This window comes from Natrix helvetica (genome assembly GCF_964273705.1).
Source record: "Natrix helvetica genome assembly, chromosome: 10".
In the NCBI taxonomy this organism is placed as follows: domain Eukaryota; kingdom Metazoa; phylum Chordata; class Lepidosauria; order Squamata; family Natricidae; genus Natrix; species Natrix helvetica.
The window spans coordinates 2,092,776-2,105,327 of NC_138561.1; the positions used below are offsets into that span (position 1 = coordinate 2,092,776).

The following is a 12,552-nucleotide window of genomic DNA, read 5'->3' on the forward strand; positions in this document are numbered from 1 at the left end:
CGCAAAGGACAGTGGCGTTTATGAGAACCTGGAGAAATACCAGGACCCGAAAGAGGAACCAAAGAGGATGTGGATAGTCAAGGCCAAAGTAGAAGGAGCACTCAGGGCTGTGATTCCTAAGCTGGGGGTGGCTCTAACAATCCCAAAAATGAGATTAGAACTCTCTGTCCAGACACTGCAGAAACCACCTTTGGTGGAGACCGGAGGTTGAGGAAAACCCATCCCACCTATAAGGGTGAGAATGGAACTACACCCATAATACCCATACCCCCACCCCCACTTACAGTAAGAGTAAAAAATACATGGAATCGTTACAACAGTCACAGTATTTGTTAATCAAATTTATAGCATGTTGCAGTTATATAACTCGGTAGCTGACAAGATAGGAATATACAGTATTATGATATGATAAATATAATTACTGTATTTTTCTGAGTATAAGACACACCTTTTTCCCCCAAAGAGAGAGTGAAAATCTGGGTACATCTTATACCAGGGGTGTCCAAACTTGGAAACTTTAAGACTTGTGGACTTCAACTCCTAGAATTCCCCAGCCACCCATGCTGGCTGGGGAATTCTGGAAGTTGAAGTCCACAAGTCTTAAAGTTCCCAAGTTTGGACACCCCTGTCTTATACACTGAATACAGCATTTTTGGCCTCCCGAAACCCCGCCCCCTTTGCAAATGGGGCCATGCCATAGCGTTTAGGAGGCTTCCAGAGTGCTCTGTGGGCTGGGGAGGGCAAAAATAAGTGAAAAACAGGCCATTTTTGCTTGTCCCCCCCTCCAGCCTCCAGGAGCACTCTATAAGCCTCCTAAAGGCTATGCATGCCATTTTTTTAAAACAAAAAACAGGCCCGTTTTCACAAAAATCAGGTCATTTTTGGGAGGTCTGCAGAGTGCAAAAACTTTTTTTTAAAATTTGCCTCTTCAAAATCTTGGTGCGTCTCATACTCCGAAAAATACAATAAAACCCAGGCCCAACATAGGAAAGCAGGTCTCAAAAGCTGCCTGGAAAAGCTTGTTCTGAAAGGCAGACCAAATGTGTGAGAGAGAAATGAACCTGTTAAGGCCATTCCTTCTGGACTCCAACAGCAAAAAGGCAGTGCCTCCAGGACTACACCCATGACCTTCAGGAAATTGGGAACAAATAGCTGCTTCTCAGAATGGTCAGCCCAGCTGTAGTGGGAAGATGCAGAAATCCAACATAAAGGGCTTTACAGAGCCATGCATGGGTGCGCATTTTAGCCTGGACAAGGTTAGGCAGGTAGGACCAGTGGAAGCCAACATTTCTCTTTTGGACAAACTACAGGGCTTCATATCTGCTTCACTCTTCTTGTGTGCCTTCAGTCAAAGAACTAAACAGAATCTATTTAAACAATCTCTGGTCTGGATCTTCTTGTACGAAAATAAATTCTTCCAAGGGTGAAGAACAACCTGTTGCCCAACAACTTTTCTCACACGTGTATACTACTGCAGTTCCAAATTCTATTGATGTATCTGCCAAAAGAAGAAGAAGAGCCTTTTCAGGGTTATTGCCCTCATCACAAATGCATGTAAAAAGATAATTTAACGCCCTTCTAACAGAGGAACAATAAAAACACAAGATTAAAATTCAACCTCCCCACGATTGGCATCATAACAGTAGTCTCTCAAAAAGTGCCCCCCCCAACACCTGAGGGAAGAGAGAAGTCTTAACAGAGGGACTGAGGAGGGACTGAGCCCTCCGTATTTCAGGGGAGAGGGTAGGCATGGTTACAGAGAATGCTCCCTTCCTAGATCCTATCAAATTACACTTAGGAGAAGAGACCTAGAGCAGTGATGGCTAACCTTTTTCTAAAGGTGTGCAAAATTGTGTGTCTGTGTGCCATTTTGTGTGCATGTGTGCCTTCCCACCTGTGCATGTGCACATGACTGCCCCTCACACGTGCAGCCCTCCCAGCGCAGGGGGAGAGTTTTTGCCCTCCCCAGGCTTCAGGAAAACCTCCTGAGCCTGGGGAGGGCGAAAGAGAGGCCCAGGTCTGACCCGCTGGGCCTGATTTTTGCCCTTCCCAGGCTCTGGAAGTTTTCCTGAAGCCTGGGAGGGCGAAAATGGCTTCTTCTGGACCACCGGAAGGCCGAAAATCAGCTGGCCAGTGCACACATGCACGCCGAAGCTGAGGGCCGCCATGCTGGCAAATATGGCTCCACATTACGGAGCTAGAGCAAGCCCACCTTATCCAATCTAGTGGGACTGGTAGGTGGTCATCAAGGAGAGCTGATTGATCCCTCAACCCCCCTGGGCCCTCTGCCATGCAGGGCTTCAAAAATGACGCCCAGCACCTGGAAAGAAATGGGACGCTGGTGCAAATTGGGCTGCAATAGGAAGCTCCCTGTTGTGACCCTACTGAGCCAGGCTGCTCAGAATTGCATGTGCTGCTGCTGCATTTTGGACCTCTTGAAATTTCCAGGTGGTTTCACTTTGCAGTAGTTCCAATGAGAGACGGCCACAATAAGAGTCAGGACTCCCAATCAAGCAGTGGACACAACCGGAGCACAACGTGAATTCATGCCAAGGCCCCGTGGGCATGACTGTCACCTGCTCTTCAACTGCAGCTATGAGTCCCAAATTCTACAGCAGCCCTCTCCCCCACGTTGCACCTCTCCACCCAGACCACTCCAGCCTCCAGATACAGCAGAGGCATCCGAGTGGGATTCTGTCGATGTATGCATGTAATTCGTTGAATGTGTTATGGCCACCTACTCCAACAGACTCTGGGCAGCTTGCAAAACCTGGTGAGAAGTTAAAAACAAAACACAGCACGACAGCATTCCGCCCCCTCCCCCCAAACACACTAACCCCAAACCAGGTTTAAGAACTCTTCAGAACTCTTAAGAGATGCACGCCATCTGTACTTCTGGAATCGCTGTTCCAGTGGTTCAGGGCAAGACAGCCAGGGCCTGTTTCCTGTGTCCCACAAGATGGTAACATTTAATAAAAGGTCACCTGAATGCAGCTCCTCTGCCTCAACATACTGAAACCAGAAGGGGAGGCGTAGTCCCTCAGATAACCAGATCCTACGTCAAGATGGATTTCAATGATGAAAAGCAGCTCCGGAAATTATACCCAGACGCCAAGGCAGTTTAACTTGTCAGAAGCTGGGAGTCTTGGACAAATGTCCAATATATTCAGATCCACAAAGATGACCTTGTGAGAACAGGGAGAACCACAGCTTCTTCCAAAGAGGCATTAACCACCATCTGCACCAACCCATGGTCCACCTCCTGGGAAGCCATGACCACCCAGACCACAGCTGGGCCAGCTGCAAGGACCTCGCCCACTTTTTCAGGACCAACCAATTGAATCTCTACTCAGTCACTTCCATGGGATCCCCCAAGCAACTTTATCAAAAAGAGGCAGAGCATAGTCTTCACAGAGCAGGGGGTTCCACTGGCCCTTCCTGCCTTCCTAATATTGATTTGAGAAACCCCGACCAGCTGTAAATATTGCTACATTTATCTAAATTCCTAGCTATCCTATAAATAATTTACAAAGAGCAAAAGGAAACTAAGAAAGGCTTCAAGCAAAACAAGAATATGCTTGCAAGAAGCCTGAAAGGTCTCAGATAGAGGCCGGGATACTGGTACTTAAGAGATGGGATATGACTGCACCTTCTGAATTGCAAGGATCTGGAAGTTAAATCTCCATGGGACTTTATTGCCCGCAAACTGTTAGCATCTCAATGATTAGCTAGTCTGGCAGGTTTTGTCCAAGTGTGTGCGGGGAAAAATAATTATTGTAATAGAAATCTGTAGGAGTAATGGAACAGCCAAACCAGATTGACAAGGCATTTGCAAACAGAAGCAGCATGTAGGCAGGAATTAGCAGAACAGCCATCCATTGTGAAGTAGAGCCTCCAGTTTTCTACCCAGCCTCTCTTCCCTATTTACACCACAGAAAGGAGGAAAAGCTCCCCCAATTAATTAATTGCAAGCCAAAATCTTAATCCAGGCTGCCTACCATTTTCTCTGGTCTTCAGCATGTTGACTAGGGTTGGCATCAGTTGGAATTCAAAGATTCTCTTACTTTTGCAGTTATTACAGGGTGGGACTCTTGTCTGGAAGTCTGCAGGTGGGTGGGTTATAAATAAAGGTTGGCCATTCCAGGAGTATCTAAGAGGCAAAAGGTCCCAAACCTATTATTACCCCAAGCTTCCATTTAGGGAAAAAGCTCTCCCTAGGCAGCTAAACAAAGAATACAGTAAGAATACTTACGATAGCAGTAGCAATAGAATAGCCGTGGTACTTTGATTTATATTCTGCTCGCTCCATAGTGTTTTACAGCACTCTCTGAGCAGTTTACAAATGTCAGCGTATATTCCCCAACAATCCTCATTTTACCGACCTCAGAAGGACGGAAGGCTGAGTCAACCTTGAGCCCAGATAGGATTGAACTCTAGGCTGTGTTTAGAGTTTGCCTGCAACACTGCCTTCTAACCACTGGGCCACCATGGCCCTTCCGGACCTCCCCCAATCCCCAAACACCCATTCCCATCTTTTCAGATACTTGGTTTAATAATACAGGTAGTCCTCGACTTACAACAGTTCTCTTAGTGACCATTCAAACTTACAATGGCCCTGAAAAAAGTGAGGACCTTTTTTTCACACTTATGACTCTTGCACCATCCCTATGTCATGTGATCAAAATTCATAAAATGGTCATTAAAAAGGTCATAAAATGGAGCCAAACTCACTTAACACATGTCTCACTTAGCAACATAAATTTTGGGTCCAATTGTGGCCGTAAGTTGAGGACTACCTGTATTCCACCGTCATTGTATTTCATGGCATATTGTTATAAAACAATAACAGACACTGCAGCGTTACAGCACAGCTGGATGAACCAAGAGAGATCAATGGAGAAAATTTTATCCTACAGAAATTGCCAAATTTTTAGCTTATACATTATTTCAGGGGTGTCCAAACTTGGGAACTTTAAGACTTGTGGACTTCAACTCCCAGAATTCCCCAGCCAGCAGTTCCCAAGTTTGGAATCCCTGCATTATTTGAAATCTCTGATCTTGATTTAATGTTACACGGACTTTACAAGGACACATAGAGAAAAGTTTTTGCTTCGGACTAGGATAGGTCCACCTTTTAGTTTTGTTCAGTTCATCAGAGCCAACTGTTTTTAATTTTTACTTGAAGGGGCCCCATGGTGCCTCCCATATCAGCAGGGAATCTGCTCAGAAAGGGTGACCCCAAAATTCAATGCAACATCCCCATTGGCAGCCACTGCTTTTTCTTCATACTTTAATGCTTACAGCAGGTATATAAAACACTTCGCTTTCTTTGAAACTGGCTAGCAACTGCCACAACCGTGTGTGTGTGTTTGTGTTGGGGAAGAGAAGGGATCTGGAGGTGTGAAGGAATGCTGTGGGAAATAAGGAACTAGAGGTGTCAAACTGAGCTATCTTCCTGCCTTCAAGGCCACCGACTCTGGGAAAGGAATTTACAACCCTGCCAGAGGCAAAACATTGGAACGATACCTGATTGGACTTCTCCCGAAGGGGGGAAAGGATTTGGGACATGGGGATTGCTTTCAAAATGTAATTTTCATGCAGATTTTCCTCAGCGCTTGTCTCAGTGCCTTTCCTCTACAGCTATGGAGCCAAAGGTCATGCTTTCCTAGGAGCAAAGCTGGGGCCAGTCTGACAGCCAGCACCTCGAGGTCAACCAGCTGGGAAAGTTCAGTCCGTTACCCCAACAAAATGAACATAGTGGATTGGAGGAAATAAAATGACTGTGGGATTTGGGGGGGGGGGATTTAATTATGCTATTTGTGTGGGAATCCGTTAAATTAGCTTTGCTATTTCTGTATCCATGGTCAGCTCAGTAAATTGTATTCTTGGAAAATGAAGCCAGCCCAGGAGTCCTTATTTGCTGAATGAACTGCGTGGGACAGTTGACAGCAAGGCTCAAAGATATTCTAAATTCTAGCTTATTTCCAAACACAATCTGTTTTTTAATAGACAGAAGCGAAATAAATGGGCCTAACCTACCTTAAGATCTGTTCCTGGCAGGAGGAAATTCTTTTCATGAATTTGTAGAATATCTGGTTTCTCTTTTCAGCTTCACTCTTCTCATACTTCTCACCAGAACCATCAGGGGTGTAACTAAGCATAAGGGAGACACTGATATTACACCAATCACAGTATTACTGCATTAGTAACCAACTCAGAAGTGTTTTCTAGTGAAGAGAAAGTGGAAACTATGGACTGGGATAGCCACAGGATGTGGTTAAAAGCCTTGCCAGCAGGGTTGAAGCTGTGCCTGGTTTATCCTACCTGGAGGAGGATTTATCTATGCTCTTTTATGCTGCTGACTTTACGGCTGATCCTGATCATTTTTACATTTGTATTTTATTATCTGAATGGTCTGTGCTTTTGTGAGCCGCTTTGAAGCCTAGAATAGAAAACTATAAATATTTAAACAGCAAGTCTCTTGAATATATTCGGTTCTATGCTGTTCATTCTCCACACCTGCAGACCTGTCTGTTGCTTGGTACCAATTTCCCAGCCACTCTTCGCAATCCAGAGAAAACCTTCAGACTCAAGCCTCACCTTGCTGACATCAGGTGTTCCATATCCACATCCTCCCTCTGCTGATACTCCTTCAGAAGCCTCTGAGCATCCTCCAGGTCCTCCCAACAGAGATAGTCTTCTTCCTCCACTACACTGATGTAGTAGGGCTGGAACTCCTGGGCACAGCTGGAGGGCTTGATTGGCTCTTCCTGAGTCACGTCACCAAAATCCCCTGTGTTCTTTCCCAGGCTCATCCTCTGCAATAGAGCTGCACATTGTGTTTCTCTGGGAACAGAGTGGAAAGTCCCACACAGCTCAGAAGGTGCCTCTTCACCGTTTTCTCCCCAATCATCTGCTCCAGGGCACCAGTCGGTGGCTGCTTGTGTCCATTCTTGCTCCTAATCAAACCAAGGGATGCAGAAGTGACTTATGAAGAAACCAGACCCAAGCAGTTATAAAGCAGTTGCTTGAATCCATCCAGCTGGAGACTTTCCCAGACTTTGAGGAGTCAGAATATTTTTATATTATTTGTTCATTCCAATGTGAGCCATATTGAGATGGGCAGCTATATAAACTTAACTAATAAATATATCTGGTTGGACCCTTCTGCCTGCAGAACAGAGCTGCACCTCTTTATGCTCCTTTTAGGGAAGAGTCGGGATTTTGCACAGCTGAAAACATCTTTGAAATTGAACACACGACTATAGAAACAGACAATTTAAAATGCTAAAGAATATTTGCAGCTTGGGGCTGAAATGAGGGGTACTTGATGCTCTCTGAACTTTTCATGAAGATTTTTTATTATCCAACCTAGGTAACAACATCAGTGCTAGTAAGGAATCGGATCTGCTCTCAATTTGTATTCTAGCAGCTTGTCCCATCAGCGTTGGTGGAAATGGTCTTGGGAGTTTCTTTGGTTAGGCTGTTTACTGTTAGCTTATTTGTCAGTTCTTTGATTGGGGTACTGATTACTTCTTCATCATGGTCTGATGTTAATCTTTGCATTGAACATGGCTCATCTGATTGCTGATTGGAAGGTGTTTTGGTCTTTTTTTCCCTTTGGCTTATTGATCGCCTCTTTTGCATAGTATGTTGCTCATGTGACTCTTGGTGGCCAATTTGTTAAGAGTGCCAGGCTTCCCGGAATTCTGTAGCATTTTTGGACTTGGCTTGGTCTAGGATGGTCACAGTTCTCCAGCTGAAACTGTGGTTAGTCTGTCCATATTTTGTGAAATTAAAGAGTTTTCATCATGGCATCTGACTTCTCCTTGGGTGTTCAGACCATTGGCGTTTTCACAAATTGGCCATTGATAGACACATAAGACATAAAAGTCTAATACTGTGCAAAAGAGACAATAAACAAGCCAAAAAGGGAACAAAAAGACCAAACAGCTTCCTGTCAGCAATCAACAGCCAGATGAGCCAAGATTAATGCCAAGATTAACATCAGACCAACCAACCATCAAGAAATAAACAATATGCGGCCGCGCGGGCCATCATGGGGATTACTAGGTACTCCCACATAACACCTCTCCTGCGCGAGCTGCACTGGCTGCCTGTGGTTTTTCAGGTGCGTTTCAAGGTGTTGATCACCATCTTTAAAGCGCTCCATGGCACAGGACCTAGCTACCTGCGGGATCGCATCCTACCACATACATCCCTGCGACCAATTCGCTCTCACAGGGAGGGACTCCTCCGGGTGCCGTCCACCAAGCAATGCCAACGGGCGGCGCCTAGGAGTAGAGCCTTCTCTGTGATGGGCCCAACCCTCTGGAATGACCTCCCCCCCGATATTAGAACTATTACCGACTTCCGCTCCTTCCGACAAAAACTTAAGACTCACCTGTTCTGATTAGCCGGCCTGGCCCACTTATAGTTCTACTCTTACCTCCTGGCGGATATTTTATTTTGGGATAGTTTTTAGGGTAAATGTTTTTATAATTTTTAAAATTTTAATCTAACTTAACTAAATTGTACAGTGAATCATTACTACCTCCTCCAGTCCTATATTTATTTATTTTGTATTTATACCATGTATATTTATTGTTCAATTATTTTAATATGACTGTACACCGCCCCGAGTCTCTTTTGAGAGAGGGGCGGTCTAGAAATTGAATAAAGTTAAGTTAATACTCCAAACAAGAAGCTGCCAGGAAACAGCCCAACCAAAGAACCTCCAAGACCACTTCCATCACTGCAAAACAAAAGCAAAATCCACTCTCTACTAGCAGAGGATGTTACCTAGTTTGGATAATGAAACACCTTCAAGAAAACCACCAAGCTGAGTGAGTGCCAAGGACCCCTCAAATTTAATGATATTCTGGAGAGAAACTCTAATGGATTGTAAATTTAAGGATGGGTTTTGTGTTTTGAGACTGCCTTCATTACCCTTGTCAATGACCTGTGGTGGAGCTGGGATGGCAAGAGGTTGCATGGAAAGGAACCATCGATTCCTTTTTTCTTAAACTCTCTCTGAATTGTTTCAGCAAATAAAGGATATCCCCCAAGAGTGAAATATGCCAATCCCAACTGGAGCAGGCACCACATTAAGAAACAAACTTGAAGAAAAAGAATAAATTAGGCATGTTTTTTTAAACAATTTGAACATTTTTCATCCTATTATAACCAAACACATAGCAGAATACTTCTGCTTCACAGAGAATGCTTGCCTGCCCTTGCATCCAGACTGGGAAGTTGATGTAAAAAGGCACATTAGTCTTCCCATTAATATTCCATATAACTCTACTGAGCTATATACAGTAGCTATATTGAGGCAAAGTGCACAGATATAATAAATATATTCTGATGAAGACTACACATATTATCTTGTAGAATGTTGCAAGCAACCCTTGTGTTTCAACAGACTAATGTATATAATATTCTCTCTCCCTATGTTTCACTGATACTTAAGACTACTTCAGCGACTAGTTCAGTAGCCATTAAATGCCCCAATTCTAACGTGAACTTCTTAACGCAAAGGCTTGTTCTTCTACATAAGAAGTTCCTCCAGTTAGAAAACTGACCTGGCCACATGCAACTAGTTATAGAATATATTCTCTGTGACCCATGTTACCTGCTTCCGTCTGCAGTCTTGTATTTCTTTTCTTGGGATTTGCAAATACTGGGATCGTAACACCTTCCAGCTTTAAAAACATGGTACAGACAATAGCAAAAGTGACACAAATTAATGCTAACAAAGTTACTTCACAGTAACTTTACTAGATTTGATAGTTTAAGGCAAAAAAGTAACCTGCATAAATCAAGAAATTTCTGATTTGTATTCCTTTTCTGCCATGTTCTCACTGGGTGAACTAATGCAGGATGCCACCCAATTCTAAAACAGGTTATAGTCTATTTTGCTTTGCACAATATTCACGCAACATACAGTTTGCTTTATTACCACAGATTACCCCAACAAGTAAAAAATAAACTATGGGTTATAAATTACAATGGCTGGGTTTACACAGCATACTAAGCCATACAGGCAGTTCTTACTTAATGATGGTAATTTCCATCATAAATCAAATCATGTAACTTCATCACTCAGCAATTGCAATTCCCACAGTCTCAGCTGCCATTGTTAAATGAGGATGGGGATTGTTTTTTTTTTTAATTTTTATTGAAAAAGTTTTATACAAAGAAATCCCCCCCCCCCCCATATAATGTAGATCACATATAAATACTGTTTGTTAAAGCAAGGATCTCACCTGGCCAAGACTTGAAACTTCCCACAAGCAAAATCAGTGGAGAAGCTGGCAGGAAATCTCAAGTCCCAGTTGGCTCACAAGGCGAGTTGGCAGGTAAGTGTTACAGCATGTGGGCAGACAGGAGTGCTGCACAAGCTTGGCCAGGCAAATGTACAATAGGGAGAGAAGGCAGGGGGAAGTGGCTTATGGGAGTGATTTATGACCTTCTTTGCCGGTTTCCCCATTGACTTTGATTGTGGGAAGCCATGGGGAAGGTTGCAAATGATGATCATGTGACTCTTGGATGCTGCAATCACCTTAAGTGACAGCTGGAACTTCAAGGACCAGTTGCACGTGCCACTTGTTCAACAGTGTCACAACTTCTAATAGTTGCTGAACCTGTAAACAATATTTATCATTTGCTGGGGTCCCTGAACCAAATAGCAGGAGCTCTGGAATATTCTTTGCCACTTGAGGTCTTTGGCATACAAGGAAGGTGCTCATCCATATCTCTCTTGCAAACTCTTGCAATAGGAAGGGTCCACTTTTGGAGACCGCAGAAAATATTAAGAACTTGACAGAATGAAGTATTACATTGCATTACTTCTTAGTTATGTGCACAGATTTCACTTAAGCACAAGAGGTTCTGCCCCTCAAAAGCCGAGATAAAACCCAAACCACCTTTCAGAATTCCCCCAGCAGCTTTTCCTGGCACAAGCAAATACATTGATGACCCGGTGGTACTGGGAGGCTTCAAGGGGACAATAGATTTGCACCACGTGCAGCAAACCAGCCCCGCAAACCTCACAGGACGGGTGGATCACAGGGACCGAGAGCCTCCAATCCTAGGAGAAAAGAAAAAGAACCTGGCGTTGTTTAACCTTCAATAGAGGATTTTTTTCCTTCCTTCATTCATTCCTTCCTTCCTTCCTGTTGCCAAGCAGGGCCACAGAAAGCGCCCAGGGGTGCTGCTTAGCCCGGCCTCCAGCCAGCTGGTCTAACACCTGCGGATACCCTGTAAAGGCTGGGCTGCCGGCGACCCGCTTCCCCCCAACGGCCCAGCGCCATAGAGCTGGCGAGGCCCATTTCGGCCGATGGTTTCCAACCCACGGAGGACACGCGGCTACCCCACTCGGCGCCTCCTCCTGGCGCTCCGAGAAAGAGGCGGGACCGGCAGGGCGTCCCGTTCCAGCGGCCGCCTCGCCACCCCCAGCACCTGGGCAAGAGCGAGGAGGCGCGGCTGAACTGCGGCGCCTGCAGAGGGACGGCAGAGCCCCTCCATGCCTCGCCCGACCGAGCCCAGCGCTGCCAGCCGGGGCTCCCACCCAGACCGCCTGGAGGAAGAGGCGGCGGCGCCCAGCGGAACGGCTCCGGGTCCCCAACCCACCGGAGACCCGCCCAGCTTGCTGGGGGTGCCCTGCGACGGGAGCCCATCGCTGCCCGGCGGGATGGCGGCGTCGCGCAGCCCCAGCAGCACTCGGGCCGGAGCGGCCGCCATGGCGCCTGGGGCCCCCCACGTGGCGGAAGCGGCAGGACGACCGGAAGCGACCCCACTTCCGGAGACGGCAGCCGAGGGCGGCCAAATGTGGACGCACAAAGCTGTCCCTTTCCAGGCAGAAGCCGGGCTGCTGGGGCGAAAGGGCGCCGGTGAGCTTCTCGTGCGGGAGGGAAGCTGCTTGGGCCGCCGGCCGAGGAATTAGGGCAGGCAGGAAAGAGACCGAGCTCGGCTGGGAAAGACTCGCTTTCTCCGGGGGAGGTGCGGGGCACTGCCTCCCGGATGGGAAGGGGCAGGGGGGATGGGCTTGCCGCGGATATAAATGCTGCAGCGGGCGAGCGCCGCGTCATCTTCCTGACCGGCTGCGGCTACGGGAATTCCGCCTCCGTCGCTGCTAAAGACAACAAGCGGGGGAGCCCCCTTTCCCGCAGCCCTCGCAGGTGAAGCCAGGAAGAACAAAAAAAAGGAATCCCCCTTTTTCCTAATTTCAGGCAGGCGTCGGTTTAAGAGGCAAATTGAAATCATGTCCCATTTTGAGATTAAGGTCCCTGCTAAGCATTGGCAATTGAACAGCATCTGCCTTCCTACAATGCAAGGCAGGCATCCAATCTTTGATTGTGCGGCCCACAATCGTCTTTTTAAATATGAATGTGCAGAAACGGCATCCGTGGGACGAGAGGGAGCATTCTTGCGCTTTTTATGGGCCGAGTCAAAAGGTTTTCAAAAGCAGAAATTGGGAATTCTGGGAGTTGAAGTCCACAAGTCTTAAAGTTCCTAAGTTTGGAGACCCTTGTATTAGATGATCCTGAT

The 12,552-nt window shown here is 46.1% G+C and overlaps 1 protein-coding gene across 1 annotated transcript; it reads right to left on the minus strand.

Annotated features, from left to right (window-relative positions):
- Positions 1-842: 842 nt before the first annotated feature.
- PDCD2L (programmed cell death 2 like) lies at positions 843-11,799 on the minus strand. Its single transcript, XM_081963008.1, has 7 exons — positions 11,635-11,799; positions 10,929-11,092; positions 9,635-9,704; positions 6,601-6,959; positions 6,040-6,153; positions 3,999-4,150; positions 843-1,498 (listed from the first exon to the last, which is right to left on the minus strand). The coding sequence occupies exons 1-7, from the start codon at positions 11,743-11,745 to the stop codon at positions 1,368-1,370; spliced, it is 1,101 nt and encodes a 366-aa protein (XP_081819134.1). The 5' UTR covers positions 11,746-11,799; the 3' UTR covers positions 843-1,367.
- Positions 11,800-12,552: the final 753 nt, after the last annotated feature.

Coding starts and splice junctions, on each gene's coding strand:
- PDCD2L (XM_081963008.1), bottom strand. CDS start 11,745: ATGGCGGCCGCTCCGGCCCGAGTGCTGCTGGGGCTGCGCGACGCCGCC. Junction 11,093..11,634: donor GCAAGCTGGGCGGGTCTCCG/GTGGGTTGGGGA, acceptor CTTTTCTCCTAG/GATTGGAGGCTCTCGGTCCC. Junction 4,151..6,039: donor TGCCAGGAACAGATCTTAAG/GTAGGTTAGGCC, acceptor TTTGCCTCTTAG/ATACTCCTGGAATGGCCAAC.